The 21584-nt window shown below is 42.8% G+C and overlaps 1 protein-coding gene across 7 annotated transcripts in view; it reads right to left on the reverse strand.

The window, feature by feature from the left end:
• Nucleotides 1-8639: 8639 nt before the first annotated feature.
• Nucleotides 8640-21584, reverse strand: part of DLC1 (DLC1 Rho GTPase activating protein) — a 479654-nt gene continuing 466709 nt past the window's right edge. For all 7 annotated transcript variants that reach the window (XM_070598490.1, XM_070598489.1, XM_070598488.1 and 4 more), the window contains 9 exons: nt 21215-21391; nt 18346-18505; nt 18027-18225; nt 16267-16480; nt 14613-14727; nt 13957-14175; nt 12909-13126; nt 11966-12139; nt 8640-11376 (listed from right to left, as the gene is read on the reverse strand). In XM_070598490.1, the coding sequence (XP_070454591.1) occupies nt 11256-11376; nt 11966-12139; nt 12909-13126; nt 13957-14175; nt 14613-14727; nt 16267-16480; nt 18027-18225; nt 18346-18505; nt 21215-21391 (1597 nt within the window). In that variant the 3' untranslated portion in view covers nt 8640-11255. The remainder of the gene's footprint in view (nt 11377-11965; nt 12140-12908; nt 13127-13956; nt 14176-14612; nt 14728-16266; nt 16481-18026; nt 18226-18345; nt 18506-21214; nt 21392-21584) is intronic.

Below are 21584 nucleotides of genomic sequence, written 5' to 3' on the forward strand. Positions count from 1 at the left end.
TTACTCTGGTAAACACTCACTTTGTGAATCAGGGGCTGTGTCTGAAGATTAGATAGTTAGGGCAATTTCTGACTTTTTTATTGATGTGCACACATTTCATTTAATTAAGTATGTGGTTGGCACCAGTCACTCTGTTTTCCATTCCACTTCTCTGTGAAGCCTCCAGCCACTTATGGAAGGGGTTCATAAGCAAAATTCATCGTCTCCAATAAGCTGGGGAATTCAGGAACCTAAAACGTCAAGTTAAGAAAAACAACCCTTAGGTTCCTGATAATTATCAAAGACCACATCTCCTTATTCCATGGCCCTGGAATCATTTATAAGGTATCCTCCAGGCACGTGGTCGACACTCTGGGGCTGGGACGGCATGGGCGGGGCTGCCTCTGGTCTTCCCCTGGCCAGTACATCTTCATGGTTTCAGCTACCATTTTGTCCCACATTTCCGTCGCCTGTGGGACAGCTCCACTTACACACCCTGCAGAAGCCTCAGTGCACTCGCAATTTAACTCCCCGTACTTTCCCATCTTCTTCTCAAATCTGTTTCTGCTCCTGAACTGCTGCTCTCAGCAGCATCGCCCTCCATCCAGGCTATGGAGCTATGATTTGGAGTGGAGTCCTTATCTCCAATCTTTCTCATTCCACAAAGACTCACCAAGTCCTGTTGATTCTACATCCTAATTCCCTCTGTTTCCAGTGCCTCCTCCCCCTTAGTCCCCATGGCACTCTCTTGGTTCTGGTGCTCGTGATCTCTTGTGGGTATTACTGAGATGGACTGAGCACTGCTTTCCCTCCTCAAGGTTTCCTACTGAATCCACCCTCCACACCAGCTGTAGACTTTTCTTTAAAAAAGCCAGATCTGATTGTATTGCTCCCCTCCTCAGAAGCTTTCCATTCCCATTGCCTGTAGGGCAATATTCAAATGCCTTAGAATGGTATGCAAGGCCCTTCTCAATCTGCAGGTGCCTGCTTCTCCTGCCCCTTCTCCTGCCACACCTTCCAGAACACCCTCCTCCAGCCATGCAGAGTCCTCCCTGCTTTGTCCCCAAGCCAGACTCCTCCAGGCTGCCCAAGGTTGCCTCTGCCTGGAATGCATTTCCACCCTCTCCTGTCTATCATCCTTCACACCCAGCTCAGACGTCATCTCCCTCTCTGGGCCTCTGGGTGGAGCCTCCACTGCAGCACCTTTTATTGCAATTATTTCTCTATTTGTCTCTTTGCAAAGACTATATATACCTCTAAGTCAAGAGGTGTGGGTTCTACTTCTGTGCCTTTCGTATTGGTACATAGTGAGTACTCAACAAATGTGTTTTGAATGATTAACCAAGGAAAAAGCTAGGGCCAATGCTCCTAAATTCTAGAGACTCCATAAGGAGATGAAGTTGTCGGGCCTTTGCCACCTTGCTCATGGGGTCTGGCCACCCAAGCTTGGATGGTACTCATATTAATTAATATTAATCTTATGCGTGTATATAGTTTATTTAAGGCACATGTTTAAATTAGGAAAGAATAAGAAACAAACATTAGAAGTAATAATACTTACATAGTGCTTAGTATGTGTCAGGTGTGGTTCTAATTTCTTTATTATTATTCTGTATTTTACAGATATGAAAACTGAGGTTAACAATTTCCCTGAGATCACACTGTTAGTGTAAATGGTGGCTGGACCTCTGAGAATCTGTCCAGAGGCTGTCATGTAATATGACGTCTACTGTAATAACAAAAATAACAAGAGCTAACAGACTCTGAGGGCTACCATGTGCCAGGTCCTGGTCTAAATGCTTTCTGTGATTTATCTGGTGGGAACCCTGACAACTTAACCTAGCAATGCTAGGTTAATAGGGTAATAATGCCTCCAAACTCATATATTTGCAGTGAGGATCAAATAAGATAATACATGGAAAAACTAGAATTGTGCAGGCCTACTGCTTAAGTGAACAAGCACCCATGCAAACCAGTGCCACTCTCAGTTTTGGGAATGATGACGGGGAAAGTGGAAAGGATGCCACTGGCTGGCAGTGACAAGGGCTCCAGCCCTAGGAGAGTCAGAGGTGTGAATGAAAGTCACACCAGAACCCCTTGATGGAGGTGAACTCAGAGAGAATGGCTAACACCAAAATGCTTCTCTACTGTTTTACTGGGAGAAAAACTGAAGCCTCCCCAGGGTGACGGCTGTCATCCAGATGTGGGTTCTAGCCCATTTGTTGCTGTTGTTTAAAACCTCAGAGCAGTCACAGCCTCTCTGCCCCTGCTTCCTCTTCTGGAAAATTAGATGCTTGGATCGGCCACCTTGAAAGCCCCATCCAGTTCATCATTCTCTGACTCCCCCACCCTGAGGCACTAGCTTTATTAGCCTGTCCAAGATACTGTCCTTCCTTGCTGTCACAGAGGGAGGCACATTTCCTCCTTATTTAAAGCCACTCTTTCTCCTGTGAACCCATTCTTTCCTCATCGTGGAGGAATTTTGATGCTCCATGTATCCCCTCCCTCTCTGTTGGCAAATTTCCTTTGTCATTAAACCAATGTATTCATGTCCCTTAGTTACTTCAAACCTATGCATACACGCCCTTGAACCGCAGAAAATTTTGCCCAAATCTACTTTCTCTGGCTGTGTCCTTTACCTGTCTGAGCTTACTGAGTGACCATTAGCTCTGTCCTCAGTGCCTTACCACCTCCTATAATAGTCCCTCTGGAACAACTTTAGATAGCTCTCCTGGCCCAAAGGGTACAAAGGTTAAAGACTGCCTTAGCCTATCTAGCAGAGATAGGCTGAACACCTGTCAATAACAGAAGCGAGAAAGACACAAAGTGATCTTTCTGCTTTGCCAATTAAAGGGAACCCAAGCAACTATTTTAAAAATCTTTTGTTTTTATGTTGGTTTTTTTTTTGGAAGGATGTGCGGTGGGAAGAGGAGATATAAAGAGGTGTGAGAAATGAAAAGAGATGAAGAAGGAAGGGACTGGGGGAAGACAGAGGGAGCAGTCAACAGGGGAAGCCAGGGGAGGGCCTGGAATAACGCTGGTTTGAAGAAGTCAGGAGAGAAAAGTCACAGGAGACGGGAGGCATGTGTGTGCAGGAACAGTGGCCAGAGTGAGGAGAACCTGGATATCAAGATGTCAAGAGGATGAGAAGAGCAAGAGGCCAAGAATTAGTGTGAAAATTGAAATAAGAAATAGCATTTCATAGGGCAACATCAGAAAGCACGTCTGGCTCTTTGGGTGTCTCCAAACACAGAGGTGTTTGCAGGAGGGGTGACAGACTTGAGAATTTAGTGGAGTATAGTCTAATAATTAGAAACTGTGCCGTGGTCCTTCTTTTGTTTTCCTGTTCTGCTTCTTTCTTCTTTTGCTGAAATGAGAGTATTATTTTATTTGGAGGCATCATCCCTTATATTTCTTGACTTCCTCTCTGTTTGTACTTATCTTGGGATTAAATGGGTTTAGGATCAGAGAAAACTAGAAAGTTGTTCAAAGCAAATAAATGGAGTTACCAGTCTTTGAAACTGCTTTCTGCTTCTGTTAGGTCTGCTTTGTCATGAAATGGCAAAAATCAGCAAAAATGCAATCCTGAAATTTAAATGGCCACTGGTGCTTTGATGTCAGGCTGAACTATGTACTGAAGTCCTTGAAAAGGGGAGTTCATGGAGAGTCCTCTTGGATCTCTCTGGGTAGAAGGCCACCTGGAGATGTCCACAGGTGACACTGTGGCAAAGATTAACCTGACCCCAGAGCGTGTGTGACATTAGGTTGGTTAAAAACAAACAAACAGCTATACTCTTATTTTGCCTTACCAGCCAGGTTGCTTTGCTTCTGGAAATTTAGCTGCTTCTTTCCTTTCTATAGGGCAGCAGAAAACATCCTCCATTTTCAGTATTCTGGGTCTTGGGGTGAAAGATCCTCTCACTCTTTGAGATATTACAACATTTCGCATGGTCCCCAGGGGTTCAAATCTCTTCTTCTAATAATCTTTACAGACTGTGTGAACTTTTAATTTCCTGCTTTCTTGGAATGAGTTTAGTGATCTGCTCATATTTTAACATTTTGAAATATTGCAACAAAATAGAGCTTGGCTTATCTTCGTTACTGGAAAAAATACATCTTGTCCACCAGCCCTAGAAGTCAGGAAAACTGGTTTCTCTGGAGCATGACATTAAACCGCCTGGTTACTTGATTATCTCCTGTGCTCAGTGCTCGAGCGGGTGGGGAACCCTCGCTGAGCTCCTGCCTGGAGAGTCTTCCTGAACTTCCACAGGAGACGTGGAAGGCCTTTGTAAGCTGCTTTTCACTGAGAACACTCTCAAATCATGTGCCAGTAAAAGTTCTTTCACACTTCTTTCTATGAGGCTTCTACCCTTGATTAGCGGTTATAAATGATATGTATCTATACTGAAAATGAGAAAAGAAAGGCATGACTTCTTAGTAAGTTATACTGTTTAATACGATTAATCTTTGACAACCTTGAGAAAGAGTGGAGCCTGTTAAGAAATATAAGAAAGAGTCCTTCAGAGGCAGGAAACTAGGACCCACTGTTGAAGATAAATATTTGTCTTTGGGTTGTTACCACTGACTTTTGGGTTCAGAGATCTCACTGTTATCAAAGCTAGATCAAGAAGTCCTATGATGGAAGGTACCCTGGGCTCTGACAGCTGCTGCCGAGTGGCCAGTCTACCAACAGGAAAGGAAACCTTGACACCAGAGACAAGGAAACTGAAGAGACAGGCACAGACCACGAAGGGACATCTGTGATGGTTGGAACAGCAACATCTGTGAGGATCCCATTGCTTGGATCAAGCCAGGAATACCCTGAATTAGGAAGCATCCTTTCAGATCAGCTACAGTTTTATCTCTGGTTTGGAGATGTACAATTACTCTAGCAGCAAAGAAAAGACGTTATCCATCTTAAGCTTGAGAAACGCAGAAGCAGGCCACAGGCCAACAAGATGCCGTCTTGGTCTTGTGGCTGGCGGAATGTTGAGTGGGTGTTATCTAACCTGAAATGGGACCAGTTAGATTTTTACAAATATTTACAATATTCCTTTTCTTCCTTTTTTCTTTAAAGGATTATTATAGGAGGAAGAGAGAGAGGAATTGGGTTGCTTGGAAATATTCTTGGATCTTTGAAATAAAACGTGTCCTGTTCGGGGGCCGGCCCTGTGGTGCAGCGGTTAAGTTCACACGTTCGGCTTCTTGGCGGCCTGGGGTTCGCCGGGTCGGATCCTGGGTGTGGACATGACACCGCTTGGCAAACATGCCAAACATGCGCAACATGACATGCTGTGGTAGGCGTCCCAAGTATAAAGTAGAGGAAGATGGGCATAGATGTTAGCTCAGGGCCAGTCTTCCTCAGCAAAAAGAGGAGGATTGGCAGTAATTAGCTCAGGGCTAATCTTCCTCAAAAAAAAAAATAAATGTGTCCCGTTCGATCCAGTAGCCACCAGCTACCTGAAGGTATTTAAATTTAACCTAATAAAAGTTAAATAAAATTAAGCAGTCAGCTCCTCAGTACCTTAGCCACATTTCAAGTGCTCAGCAGCTACACATGCTAGTGGCTATTCTGTTAGTGCAGAGATGGGACATTTCCATCCTGGCAGAATTTTCTGTGTACAGTTCTCTAGAATTTCTTGGGCCCCTTTGCAAATATTATACAGCTACTTTATTTCTTTAAGCCTCCTTACCTCTTCAAACTTCTTCATTTATAAAGTGAGGATAATAAGGTTTCCTTCAAAGGACTGCTATGAAATTTAAATGTGATATTAATTAATGTAAAGCATACATCCCAGTACCTAGCACATTGTAATGCTTAATAAATGGTAGCTCAATGAGTCCATGCAGACTTGAGCCAAACACATTTGTATTTTTTTTAAAGATTTTATTTTTTCCTTTTTCTCCCCAAAGCCCCCCGGTACATAGTTGTATATTCTTCGTTGTGGGTCCTTCTAGTTGTGGCATGTGGGACGCTACCTCAGCGTGGTTTGATGAGCAGTGCCATGTCCGCGCCCAGGATTCGAACCAACAAAATACTGGGCAACCTGCAGTGGAGCGCATGAACTTAACCACTCGGCCACGGGGCCAGGCCCCAAACTCGTTTGTATTTTAAAAGCACCTGTAACCTACAAAGCTTTTTGAAACAATTTCTTTGAGGATCAGACTATTTTTACGGGAACAAGTCACTCATCGTGGTTGATTCGAGAGCCATGCTCAGAGTCATAAGGGGGAGAAGTCTTTGGCTTTCCACAATGCTTTGTATCTAAATAGGAAAGAGAAAGAAAGACATGAAAATCCCCTATGAGGAACATTTCTAGCCTTGAACTCATTTTTTTTTTTAGAAGTCCAACGAGATGAAAAATCTCTGCAAAGAGGTGTTTATACTATAGGTGTCAACACAGCCCTCGGCCCAGACAGGCAAATGGGCTGCTCTAATGGGAGCTGTGTATACACAGCGAGGGTAATTACTTTGGGCTGCAGCTGCAGACATGATTTAGCAAACTCCCTGCCTGCAGAGGACTGATACATCCCCGGAGAATGGGCCCAGAGTCATTACAACGGCACAGACCTACCTGAGCTTCCCCTGCCACGAGCTCTTTGAGGTCTTTTGTAATTTGCATTCCTTGGGCAAATGGAATTTAAATTCCTTAGGCAAATTTCATCCTGATGGAACACCTAGATGACACGCATGCCATGATCTCATCGTTTAGGATTTCTGCTTTATAATCATTAATGTCTGCTTCAACAGGCAGGTGAGGGAAAGCGTTCGGGCTGAATCCCACTCTGCTTTCATGAATGCTCCTCTACCTTTCAGTAGCCACTGCTTTTCAAAGCACCTTCATGAATATCTCACTTGCACTGTCATGATATTCTTGTGTGGAGGGAAGGGCATAATGTATTACAGGAAGACACAGGCCCGGGGTTCTGGTCCCGGGCTGCAAGTTAGGAAGTCTGTAAGCCGATGTTCCCCTTCTACCATGAAGCAATGCAAGATCAGAAGGATTGGGCAGGTGGCAATCAGACCACACGTGTAATTGTTCTGTGCTTGCAAAAGAGGAAAATCACGTCCTTCTATTTTCACAGGGAGGCATCAGTGGAGTCTTTGTACATTTCACATCACATATTCAGTTTGCAAACAGAACTATAAATTCTTTCCATTGTTAACCTGAAACAAAACTTTCGCCTCATATTTATCTTGACCTACTTAATTTCTCCATAAGCACCTCAGTAATGGGGTGAGAGGATAATCTAATTTTTTTTGAGACTTTGACTAATGTGGTTACTTTGCTATAGGCCTTCATTTTCCTGGAGTTCTTCCCAGTTCGGATGCTGAGGCCGTGTGGATTGGCTCTTACTATGAGAACTTTGCCTCCAGGGAAAGATCAGTAAATGGAAGATGGGGAAAAATCAGCAAAGAAAACCTCAGCTTGTTCTTTGGGTGCTGGGTAGATTCATTTGCCACCTCCTCCCTAAGCTATATCCCCACCTTAGAATGATGAGAATACCTGTGCTTTGTGGGGCGTGTATGAGGCTTCAATAAGTGTGTGAAAAGTGACAAAAGTAGAATAAAGACCCACGAATGCAGCTATAAAATTCTACACGCCTCTATAGTCTTTGTCTACACACACACACACACACACACACACACACACACACACACAAACACCCCTGACTAGTGATGTTGGAAAGTACCAATCTGGATTATCTTCCTTAGTTTTTCTTTAGATTTTACTTTTCAAAAATCTCACTCGTCTCCATTAACCCAGAAGAGAAAATCTCTTAAGGAACCATTTCCTTTTGTTAGCATTTTCCAAGCTATTCCACCTACAAATTGGTAGGCAGGATGCTTTGAGTTTAACAATTACCTTGAATTTTGTGAAGATCTTAGCTACCCGTTCCTGACTGCATAGGCACCTCTCCTAATAGTCACGACACGGCATTGTCATTTCTGTTTTAATATCTGTGAGAGCAGATTTTAATTCTGTGAGGGCAGAGTATGTCAGCCTGGCTCGCGGCTGTGTCTTCAGCACTGAGCACGGTGTGATGTAAGTAGCAGGTGTTGAATAACTGACTAAATGAGCTGAATAAGTGGGTGGTGTGACAAAAGTGATCTGAATCTCCAGGAGTGTCTGTGAGAGTGTCTCCTCCATCCTGGTGACCCATGTAGCCCGTTAGTAACTCATGACATGGAAACGGTTCAAACAACAAAAGTAGGAGGTATTTCAGGCCTAAGACATTTTTATCTTTATTTTATACAGCTCTGAGGAGACCAGGTCTGGAGACAGAGCAAATAAAAAAAGCCTTTGGTCTGTGTGTGTCTTTTTAAAAATTATAATGAGGTTGGGTTTTTCCATGCCTGGAGTGAATATTTGTCAAAATAAATAAAACCTCTTCTACGGGCCGTATCATATTGTACCCGAGAAATGAGATTGGTACAATTCCATCACAAGGAACTCTTTACTTTAGAATCAGTATCCATAGCATCTATATGGAATATCTATGCATCTCTGCCAGTTTAAACTTTAAGATTCCACCCAGTCGAACGATTTCCAGCCTCTGCAATCTCAGAATGGGCGGTGATGCCCCAAAGGGAGGGCTTAAGACAGACAGCATCCCAGATGCTCTTCTTTTCAAATAACAGAAGCTAACTCGATCAATTCCACGTAGCAAATAATAAATTTATTAGGTGCCTACAAGTACAAAACATTGAAAGCTGCTGTAGGGGATTATAAAGATATGGAGGAGAAGAGCCCTGCCCTCGAAGAGCTTACAATCTAGGCAATGAGTCATAATGAGTAAGTTGCAGCAATATCACTGTAGGTGACTTACAGAGTTCTTGAAAATGTTCACATCCTTTGAATTCTCCTCTTGTCAAATATGTAAGGAATCCTTTCAACAGGAAAGCCAAACAGTGGGAAAGAGACCTTCGGTGGCATTAATCAGTGACCTTGGCTTTGCTTACGAGCATCTTGCTGTTGCTGTTGCTTATTCTTGTAATTTTCTCAGCGTCGTTTCCTAACGACCTTTGTCTGGAGGGAATCTCCATGCTTCCTGAACCTTCACCAGCGTTTCCTGTTTGTCAGTGAGTGGCTCAGATGCAGTTTGGCCTTGGAATGACTTCCAGTCCAATTTTTCCTTCAGCAAATCCATCTTTTCATTGTCGTTGATGCTAGAATGATATGCCTTGCCATCCGGGGTTTTAAGAGTGGGAGTAAGATGCAATACAAAGAAAAGCAGGCCAGACTTTTCCCTCACTTTAAACATTTAATAGTGCACTTATTGATTATATTCTGTACAGATATAGAGCAAGTTATAAACCTCTTCTTTTATTTTCTTTTCACTTAGACTGTATTCATGTAAAGTGTATTTACATTTAGGAAAAAAACAAAAGTCTTGAGGTACAAAACCCAAAAGAATATCTGAGGTATAAATACAAGTATATTTTAAATAATAATCTTTATCATGCTTTATCTATGTTTGAAAGCACACTGGACATGTGTACATGTTTCTTTTTCTTAATAGAATGGTATATACAACATACAATCTTACAAATCTGAAAGCCATTAAAATTGAATATACAAGTATATCTTCATGAGGAACACTGATATCCAAAATACTCAAATTTTAAAACTCTAATCTGCCCCCCCCAATTCTTCAAAGAACCTTTGAAATAACACTGACAATGGTAACTAAATTATAACAAAATAAAAATCCTTCTTACAGCTTTCATTCATACATTATTCACTTTTGATCCATACAATTCACTAATACTGTCTCTTAAGTCAATCTTCACCATCACAGTAAAACCTGTATAAAAAGACCACCCCCTTCCAAAAATCTGCACTGGTGTTTTCCTTTTTTTCTTTTACTATGATTACTGTTTTCCATTGCCACTAAAATATATCCCAAGGGCATCATAAAAAAAAAAAAAAGAAAAATGGAGGAAAAAAGAAGCAAAAAAAAAATAAACCAGAAAACCTATTTGCTGATAAGGACAAACCCAATTCATAAACATGTGCAGCTTTCAGAAATGCTGTTAATAACAATAACAACAACTTCTGTGGCTGGGTTAAATTGACATGGATTTCCTTGGACATACATAGCTTCCTACGTTCCTGTACATAGTGTCTTAAAGAGTATCTGTTATAAACATGAAAATGCAAAGAATTTGGACAGGTCAAAGTTTTGATGCTTGATTCAGGGGTAAATGTTAGTGTTCATTTTTTACATCTCAACTTTAAAGAAAAAATAAGGGGCTGACCCCCTGGCCTAGTGGTTAAATTCAGTGCACCCTGCTTTGGTGGCCTGGGTTCAGATCCTGGGCATGGCCCTACATCACTTGTTGGCAGCCATGCTGTGGCGGTGACCCACATACAAAACAGAGGAAGACCGGCACAGATGTTAGCTCAGGGTGAATCTTCCTCAGCAAATAAAATAAAATAAAATAAAAAACTGCACAAAACGAAACAGTGCTTTGGAGCTGGTCAGGGTGGGTTTTCATCCCTGAACTAACCTCTGCTGGTTAAAAATTATATCACCATTTGCGATCAGGTTGAGAGACCAGCTGTGTTTGAAATGGGATATCAGAGTAAATTTACAGTTACTTATAAGGTAAAGAAGAGGTTGGTGGAGAATGTGTCTCCTAACTCAGAAAAAAAAAAATAAATGGACAAGGGGGTTGGGTTCCCTTTCTGGATGGATCCATGGGAAGTTAGATATTCCAGGTTAAACTGAACTCGATGCATCAATTACCTTCTGGAGGCATCTCAGTGTGCCAGACACTGCTTTCCAACTTATACATCTGTGCCATTCAACCAGCAACAAACACACATACACACACTCCTCTGTGCAAACCTTTCTTTGCTCATCTCAGTGAGAAAACATATCAAAGAGAACCAACTATTCCAGTGGGTACACCAGTCCCTCATCACACTGCAGATAAAACGATGCAGGTACACATACACCAAAATCACAAGAGAATGAAGTATCTTCATTATCTTCCGTAAGTATATATAGAGAGTTTTGCTTCTCAGAAGCAATTGGAATAAGAATACATTTTTTTTGCACAGTCTTATATATTCCAGTCAAGGTCTATAATATAGACCTTAAACAAACAGGAAGCAGCTTTTAAAATGTATCATATCGCTACAGTCCATGTCTACACTCCAACTTGTAGTTTTCAGGATTAGACGCGAAACCCAATCTTCCAAGGATTGGCGAGGGTTCTGGAACCAAACGCCCAGATGATGGACACGGTTGCTTTGTCTCAGTAATCACCTGGATTTGGTGTCTTTGGTTTCAGTGTTCTGATTACAGAAAGAGTCTCGGATCTTCACAACTTCAGCTGCACACAAATGTCCAAAAGATTTCGTATACCACTCTGGCATGTGGCCCCTACCACAGGAAGGAAAAGAAAGTGAATTATTCAAATTGGAAAGCCCTGAAATAAGCTGAAGAGAGTTCTGAACACACTTCCATTTCTTGATCAGCAAAATGTGTAAGTAAAGAACACTCTTATTATTCCAAGGTAAGCTCCTGGCACACTTGGAACCAGAACTTTCTCAAGGAACAAGACATCGAGTACAGATATTGAGTGAAGCTATTCAGGGAAAGCTTTGGCATATATAACAAAAAGAGATCAGATTAGTTACTAAAAGGGCATGTCACATTATTGAAACACCTTTGAATATAAAATGAGAAACATCTGCTTGCTAGTTCTAACTCTCATTTCCTGTGGCTTTAAATTCATGGCGGAACCACCATATCCACGTTGCTTTTAGTACCACACTTTCTAAAGGATTGAAATTAGGAAGTGGTACCCAAACCACTGAGAAATAGGAAGGTGTTTCTTTATAAACTCCGCTCCTCATGGACTATGCAAGATACAACACTGTATTTATTTAAGTCATACTTTACATCAGACAAAATGTCTCAATCTTTTTTACAACCCTCGCCATGTCAAAAAATCATAATCAGAATGTACCTTAAGTCAGCTCTGCACATGTAGGTAAGTTTGGATTTCCCGGACCCGCAGGGTTCGATCAGATACCTGGACAGGAGCACATTGACCCTCACTCCCACCACAGGCGCCCGGTCATGATCCACAGACGTGAGTAAAAGGGCACACGCTCCCTTGGGTAAATTGGTCCTCCATGTCCTAGAGAGACAAAACCAGAGGGAAAAAAAAAAATGGACTCTCCTGGAAGCCAAGTTGAAAACGGAGCCTCATTCTTAGAGGAGACAGTTGAGGGCAGGATTGGTGGTCACGCTGTGTGTGACCCAGCCCTGGGTGGACGCCATCCTCTGAACGACTGTGCGAGGACTCGTAAATGAGTAACTCTGTACAGTGCCACTTCTACAGTGACTACAGATGCTCACACAGTCACTTCTTCGAAAGAAAACCAATCTGAAGTGTGACTGACAACCACTTCTGTATTTCACAAATGTATCAGAACATGAGCATCCGAATGAACGCTGCTTTGCTGGAGAAGTTCTGGACTAACGATGTGACATTTCCTCAAGGATTTTTGGAATTCCTCTTTGAATAATGTCTCCAGAGAATTTACGAATTACACATAAGTCAGCTTTAACCACAGCTCACTGGGGACCCAAATGTTATTTCCTGGCTTATGAACTCACTAGCTATTTCGAACAAGCAAATCTATCCTAAAAGGGACAAGAGTCTGCTACCAACGAGCAGATCCAAATGAATGTGCCCCTCTTTCTGAGCTCCATTCCAGAAGAGTTCAAACTATTCTCGGGAATGCAAACACTGTTGGAATAAGTGCAGATATATTTTCCATATTCGAAAGGGTTCGACCCTTTTCTGGAGGTAAACGTTCTATTTTAAATAATTTTACCACCCGGTAACATCCAGTGACATACAGGCTCATCCTTGCCACAGTCATCAATTTGGCGGCTCTCACCTCAAAACCACGTAGTCCCGAGCGGGATGGGGGGCCATGCTGTTTTGGACATACTGGTAGATTTCAGTTTGGCTGTCCAGGATTTCAATCACTTTTGAATCCAACATGTCCACATCCCAAAGGTGCTGCTCTTTAAGGAGGCGCTTTAAGATGTCCTCAGGCACGGCAGGGACTTCAATGGTGGCCCTCCAAAGCCTCAGAGGGGGTCCTTCACTCACCTGCAGAAAGGACGCGTTTTCAGCACTAAGACAATTCACACACACCTAGACTTGGAAGGCAAATTGCTAGCTGGGTGCATGATCATCTGTTTAGAGGCTAATAATTATCTATGGCTTTCACAGGCTGTTGTCCCGAGTGGATTCAAGAGCAGGCCAGAAAGCAAACAGAACCAGTGATGTCACCTCTGGTTAAAACCATTAGATCTGTTTTCCTGGGACCCATTCTAGGGTCAAAGCAACAAAGCAAGATTATTTATTTGCACCCCAAAGCCTGCATGGCCATCCAGACTGCTCTCATTGTTCATTTCTTTTCAAGGTGGTAGAGACAGTATCAACAAATACTTCCCACGAGCCTGTCATGCTAAGAAAGCCATTAAAGATGACTCTGCCCTCCAGGGGCTTTTGGTCCTAAGAAGTTAATTTCTTCAGAAGGGCTCCCTGCTCATTACAGGGCCAGGAGTAGAGTGACTGAGAACAGAGGAGAGTGCAAGGGGATCCTGACCAAAGTATGGAAAAATCTAAGCCTGTCATAAAATGCCCTAAAGCCCAAGACCACTACATTCCAGGGAACTCCAGTGTGACTCTGTGGAACCAAAGGATTTCCTTAGACGGTGTGAGTCCTCTGACAAGTGTTAGATGAGTGTTATTCCTCGCTGGACTGGTTTCCACTCTTAGCTGGGGGACGAATCACCTGGCTGCCCAGCTCTGCAAGGAAGGACATGGATGACAGATCCCCATGGAGAGCTGCGCTGGCAAAAGGCTCTCGTCTCTGATGAACCCAAGTCCTGACCACTGGAACTCAACTGGCTGACCCCAGGGAGAAGACTCACCTTCTTATAGGACAGCTCAGCCTGCTCAGACGTAGAGTAGCTGACCCAGCCTTTAAACTTGTCTTTGACCTCTTTAAACAGGCTGTCCACACAGTCCTGGAGGAAGTGTTGGTAGTCAGCTGACTCATCGTTACAAAGGCGCCCCAATGCTTCCAGAGTGAGGGGCTTCAGCTCTTGTTCAGTGTAGGAATTCCGACATCGGCTCATTTCCTCAGGAACCTATGAGGGACACAAGAGACAAAAAGGAGGTTAGTCTGCCTGTACTCATTCTTGATAAAGGTATCTAAAAAGCTTGTTCTACTGCAAGGAGGTTAATTACAGTAGGATAAAAAATAAAATATGTTATAGTAGGAGGAAAAATGACAAAAATAGAGCTTACACTGATGGAGGCGGTTTTCTCAGATACAGAATTTATTTCAGATAATTTGTTGCTTTCTCTTTTTAAGTAAAGGGGTATGGAGGTAGGCAATCTCATTAAACATATTAACTCTAATGAGCTTATACATCATAAAATGTATAAATAGACATTCTCAGGCTATGTATATAATCTCTAGCTGAGAAAAGATCTTTTGACAAGATGTGAACAAGTATTGTTCCTAAGATTTGTCCCTAATCACACTATCTCTAACAAATAACACCACCTCCCATCTCCTCACCTGGAAAAGCTTCTTGCACTCAGCAATCATGTGGGCCAGCCCTTGAGTGGCAGCGAGGTTTTCATTCAAATCTTTCTGATCTGGTTTACCCAAACTTTGTTTTCTTTGCATTACCCTAGGCAGAAGAAATAAGGGAGGGGAAAGAGTCACATATTCATATATCTTTAATCCGTGTGTTATTTGAGGAAACCCAAAGGAGAGAAAAAAAACTACTTCACTGGATCCTATTTGTCATTAAGGGGTTCAAGAGAGCTTTACTTTGGTCGTAAGAATTTCTCAGTTTTATCAACAATGCACAAAAAACATGAAAGAGACTGTTTTCAATGAAATCCAGGCTCTTTAAAGCCATCACGTTAAATAGGTTCTTATTTAAATAGGGCAGCTGGGAAGGTCTAGGTGTGTGCAGCGGGGAGGAAAATCGGCTCTGAGGGGTGTGGGGGGAGGCAATGGACACTGGGGTAAACAGTGTCACTATTCTTTCTGGTTTAAATAAAAAGGATACCCTCCTGAAGGTGAGGGAAAAAATCTATTGTTTCCTAGAGATTCTGTCTTAATCTTATCTGATCTCACTCTTCTCATCTCTAGTTCTCTATCCCATTAAAGTTGGAATGCCCCTGTCAAAGGTTAGAAGTCGTTAAAAGGATATTGAAGCCTTGTATGGCTTTCAGAAGCAAAGCTAACTTCAACTAGCACAACTAGGCCCTCTGCTTCTAGCTAAGAAATATTTGTCAGGATTCCCTGAGAGCTGAGGAAAAGGATCAGCTGGATGGATTAGGCAAGTGGGGTTAAGTCCCGCTGGTGACTCCTTTCTCATACCACTATGAGGACTTTATGTGAAATATTCATATGAGTAAGCAGCTCCAACGGGCTTGGCTATTTCCTCCTGTCAGACATGGGCAAGTTACTTATTTAACTGACCACCCCACAGCCTCGCTTCCCTCATATGTAAAATAAAGACTAACAGTATCTTCACCTCCTAGGATTGTTATGAGGATTAAATGAGATAAGAATGGCAAACGAGTAGTCCTAGGCCTGGGGCAGAGTAAGTGCTGCGCAAACAGCAGCCTTTGTTATGTTTCAGGTTCTCTGACTTTTTTTACAGCCACTCCCATCTTGTATACATCTGAGGGGAAAATTTGCAAACAATTGGCGTAGGTCAGGTCCTAACTTTGAGACTCAACATTATCTGTAATTCTTTTAGACCCAGCCACTTCCTTTCAACTTCCAACACAGCCAGGAGCTTGGCAGAAGCCAAGGCAGGAGGGCCCTCATCCCCGATCCAGTTTCTTAGGTCACTAAATCTGCACGATCCTTTGCTGGCAGAAAGTCTGAAGACACTGTTACAGAGGACACTGGGGAGGATCAGGGGAAACACTTGCCCCGGCGAAGCTCGAATCCAGACCTCTCTCAAAACCTGGTCCAGACCTCTCTCAAAACCTGGTCGTAACCAGATTGTCTAGCAATTCACACCCCCAGGGCTGAGAAGAAAGGAGGGAGCAGCAGGGGAGGTACAGGGGCTATGAGGGAAGGAGGGCCCACTCCTTTTTGCTTGATTCAGTACGAATCCAACAAAAACACAGGGACAACCCTAAAAAGAAAGGTGGGCTGCCTTAGTCTGAAGAGCGTGTGCATACGCATCTCATCTGACTGGTACCTTGGAGAAGAATTCTCTCTCTTGAGGGTGTTGAGGTGGAAGAGGGAAGGCGCCAAGCACACGGCCAGGTTGGTGGGAGTCATCTGGTTTTCTTTCACTGCTGCGGTGACATCGCTCAAGAAATAAAGGAGTGTCTGTAGGACCTCACGGTTCTCATCGGGCAGGAGCATAATGGCAGCCTTGATCGCTTGGAGGCGCTGGTCCTTGGGCACATCTGCACAACACCAGAATTTCCCCCATCAGCTCAGTGATTTTCCACGTACATGGCAAGGAAACGTCCCAAAGCAAATAGCAGCATCAAAGCCCTCAGCCCAGGACTGAACAAGCACTTGCAGAAAGTGTACTCGAGGTTAATATGGAAGAAATTAGGGATTGCCACCAGCGCCACTACCCTCAAGTATTTCCTGCCTGTGGAGGAGTTGAAAAATTTTAAATACCCACAATGCCAATATACTCCAAAATCCACGTCGGAGTTCAATGCCAGATGATGCCCGTTCCTTTAGTTTACAGAACAGTTTTTCTTTTCTAAGGACTTTTTAGAAATCCCTTGTTTACCATTCCCAATTACTGACAACATTACACACTTAGACTTTTTGTTGGGTTTCAATGAAAAATCTTGGCTAAGATATGTTCAAGAGGGTAAGAACTGAGATTTCTTAGGCTTTACTACAAAATGTTCACTCTCTCTCGGGACGTTCATAATTTTAACTGATCTGCTCATTCTTGAAATGGGAAAAAGGAAGCCGCTAAAGCATTCGGTCAATTTAAACAACAGATATATTTAACTAGTAATTTCTTTAAGTTTTAGAAAGGCTACTGAGAGGCTGTTACAAAAATACATGCTTGAGAAATAAACCCACAAAATAACATACATGCAGAAAGTGCTAGACCCAACCTTCAGGTCTCCTTTACTAGGCAAATCTTTCTTTTAAAAGCATGTGGTGGAAAAATCAAGACACTCAAATACAGCTCCATAGGACACACCGATTAAACAGCTCCATGGTTACAATCCATAACAAATACCTTGGTGGGGAAAATGTGACCTGTGTTTTCATAAAATCTGAAAGGATGAAACAAATAATGAAATAATCCAGACCAGCTTCATTTCTCATAAAATAAAGTACAATGCGCCAGTCCTAAAGACAATATGAGCACTAAGCGAAGCTGCTTTTAAATTACATTGCTGTAATACCACAGCGAGCCAAGAAAAACACGAGGCTGTAAAAGCTATAATCCTGATCTTGATCATTAATTTAGACAACTGTTTGCTTTAAGTTTTACTTAAAAGTGAGAAAGGCATGGGTATTGTTTTCCCAAGTATTTCTGGCAGAAACTGAGAGGAATAACAGAAAAAGATTATTTATTCATTTTACAGCAAGATAAAACACACAGACACCTGTGAAATTTTAAACACAACAGGCCCTGCTGGAGAGATGGGAAGCATCTGAAATTTCTGAAAATTGGTACCTGCTCTTTTAAGCATCTTAGGTCACACTGTTCTAGATGTAGGCCTGGATCAGAATGTAAAACTGTACCACGGCTTCAGTAATTAGAGGATAGTGCTAAGGGACATTATTTTTTGCATTATTCAACAGGTGTACAGAAACCTGTTCTACAAACAAGGAGGTAAGGAAGAAATTAATGATGTGTGTTTCCAAGCAGTCATCATGTGAGTCCAAATGAATGACATCAAAGGAAGCTACAGGTTTCAGTGGTCCCACTTTTCCCACCTAACAAAGTTAAGATCAAAGAACACTTACATTGGTAGATCTGGAGAAAGGTTTCTGAGAGTTTGTTCGTCATTAGTGGCTCAGGAAGATCTCGAAAATACTGCTTCAGCATGTCTGCCACATCATACGCAGACTGTCCCTCATAGTTGACACAATCTATGGCGCTTTCATTCATTTGGCGCAGAGCCTGAATCCGGGATTTGACCCCCGATTTTCTGAAGAGCCCAACCTGTTGGAAGAAAAACATTAAGGGTCAAGATGGAAGCAGCATTTTTACTACAGAACTATAAAAAGAAGCATGTATCTGAGGTGCCACGATTAAGTGGGACCTGCATGCGGTGGTTCTCACCTGATCCAAGCAATGGTTGCGGAGGTAGCGCATGGCCTGCTGAATGCTCTGGGGCAGGGGCTGTCCTGTGCGCTGCACATTGATGGTCAGAGGGACCCCGAACACATTCCGGTCCTTGTAGTCTGGAACCTTGATCCTCTTCATGAACTTGGGCACAGCCCTATTTAAAGAATATTGGGTAGATATGTTTACTTGTCTGTCTACACTTATCCATCTCTGCAGACGGACCCTGTAGGCCCTAGATCTGTGCTAATAAGGTGGCTATTTAAATTTAAATTAAATAAAATTACAAATTCAGTTCTCAGTTGTATTAGCCACATTTCAAAGCACTCACTAGCCATTGGTGGCCAGTACGTAGCTACCATATTAGACTGTGCAAATATAGAACATCTCCATCATCACAGACAGTCTCATTGGACAATGCCATTCTAGATCTTGTAAGAGTTTGGACTATGAAGCCCAGTAACATTTCCTCAGTTGGGGATTCTCCTTCCACCGTTAACTCTGAGAATAAGGGAGGTGATGGGCTTCCTTACAAAATGGCGGCACAGGAAGAAACAGAGGCAGAAAACAACATTCAACACCCTAATCTGGTGCTTCATGACAGAAAAACAAGTTGCTATTTGTCTGAAAACAGACAAGAATCTTTTCTAAGTTCTTGATGAGATCCAATGTATTTAGGGTAAAAAGGATCAGGTAATGCTGGGTGAGAAAACAGCAAATACATGATGTTGGTCCAACACAATGAGAACCAACTCCAGAGCTCAACAGTCGGGGCCAAGCTAATGACCCGAAGTCAAAATAAATTCTCCTGCTGATGACCCCGGGGAATAGAACATCTTGAGGCTTCTAAAGAAAGATGGAAAAGAACAATGAGGGTTTTGTGAGCCTACCCCAGGATTCCTGGAGTCCTGACACCAGGTCCAGCCCCAGCAGTATATGCAACGGCAGGAAACCGATGTCATGCATTTAATGCTGTCAGGCAGAAATTCAGCTCTACAAATGACCTCTCTGAATGGGACAAGAAAGGGCAAGGCCGAACAGGAAAAGAAGCCCGTGTAGAATTTCTCCCTACTCCGTGGATCCCACAATGTGAGGCTTTTACATTTGGTTTTGACTCACTGGAAAAACTGACCAGAACTCAAGAAGTATTATGGACTTTGAGATTCTTGAGGCTTTGGTGGGAAGGGGGTGGGCGCCTCAGAAATGAGAATGTAAAAAATGCTGTTTTAAATAGCCAGCAGGGAAAATATGACACTAAGCAGGAGGAGCACAGAGGAACACTGCAGATGACAGACCGCTTGGACTTTCGAGTGCTTACCAACAGTCATGCCGTGTTACTGTTTATAGCTCTCAGAATGGTAACGTGAAAGCACAGAGCCAAATTTGTATTTCCATACAGTTAAGTGTATGGTATCATGGCTATAAGTGTGCATAAGACTTGCTTTGTCGGGGGAGAACAGCCCAGTGGCGGAATGTGCAAAGAACAACATTACGACCTCCACCGAGAATCTGAAGCATGTGGGGATAAACCGGTCAATACTTATTTCTGTCATTCAGAACAAACAACTTCTGTATTTAGCAAGGCTCACATAATAACAGCCTTTGAACAGGAGGTGCTTTGATGCTGAAGTTACACTCACTACGAGTCCTGCGGAGAGGAGGAGCTGCAGAGAGAAAGGACAGTTCCGCTGCTCCATGGGCCCTCACAAGTAACTCTGCTGTGCTACACTGTGTACTGATGAAATGGGTTGCTTCTCTGTTTTTCTAAGAAGCAGCAGTTGTGCAACTGGATAGTAAATGCTCAGATTAGTGGAAAGACTTGAGGCGACGCAGTTGACACTGTGCAATGTGCTGGAAGGTCAATCTAGAAACATTTCTCTGCTTTGCACTGATTGTAGAAAAATTAAGATATGCAAATATTAGGTCATACCCATGACCCATTCAGCCAATGTCTACATCTCACATCATACACACCAAGGGCTGTATTTTCCAAAGTAATTATGGACAGTTTATCTGATCAATTTTATGTTCATGTATATTTTAATCTCTAATATCTCAGAGTAGTGAATTCCTTAAATTTATGATTCACTGTTTGAGTCTGTGTTGGAAAAAGCATAACTTAAACTCTTTAGCACAGGTAGATTTTTGGGTGATGCTGCAAATGCTCACATCAAAAATGAATTCTAAGAACATACATGAATAGGGCTATAAAGCCAGGTACTGTACATTGGTCTCATAATATTTTATGATCTAGGGGCCGGCCTCGTGGCTGAGTGGTTAAGTTTGTGCGCTCTGCTGTGGTGGCCCACGGTTTTGCTGGTTTGGATCCTGGGCGTGGACATGACACCACTCATCAAGCCATGCTGAGGCGTTGTCCCACATAGCACAACCAGAAAGACCTACAACTAGAATATAGAACTATGGACTGGGGGGCTGTGGGGAGAAGAATAAAAGAACATATATATTTTATGATCTAAACAACATTTTGCTTTCCTTCCTTCTAAAATATGATCCGATAATATACATATATATTTACCTACGGGGGGCTATTCCTACCATTGGGAAGGACGTGCCTGTACCATGTGACGGGAGACTAATGTATTCTCACCCCATCAACTGGCAGTATGTCACTCAGAGAGCTGAAAACTCAACCAACCACGCTCCCTGCTAATTCCCTAAAGCTATACTGGCTTAAGCAGTATCAAATGCGGCCTCAAGAACGCAGACACCAATTGCATCAGGATGACAGACTAAGGATATTAATGAAAGATAGAACCGTCATATACTCAGTGTTGGGGCAGCCTCCAGGGGCCGACCGAAAACATTTGCAACTACAGTTCACTAAGGAGTTTAAATAAAGCCTTACCAGCTAAATCCATGCTTATTAGAAGGTGTGTATTTCTCCAGCAGGGCGGTCAGCTTCAGCAGTGAGTATTTCTGCAGCAGGTTCATCTGGGCCACAGACTGGCAGTTAATCTGCAGTGATACAGAGTTCAAGCTCGGCCGATGAGAGCTCTGGAAGCTGTGCCATCTCAGTCTGTGCCTGCGAGAGAAGCGAGGGGAGCGGGAGGGAGTACAAAGGCCTTTTAACGGGTAGATGCAAAATGAGCAGGGGGCTGGCATCTATTCTTAGGAACCAAGAGGACTCAACTTCCATTCCATTCTCTGCCCCCCACCCCGTGGTGAAACATACAGAATATAAAATTTACCGTCTAGGCTACTTTTAAGTGTACAGC

The sequence above is a fragment of the Equus przewalskii genome, chromosome 28 (assembly GCF_037783145.1).
Source record: "Equus przewalskii isolate Varuska chromosome 28, EquPr2, whole genome shotgun sequence".
Classification (NCBI taxonomy): Eukaryota; Metazoa; Chordata; class Mammalia; order Perissodactyla; family Equidae; genus Equus; species Equus przewalskii.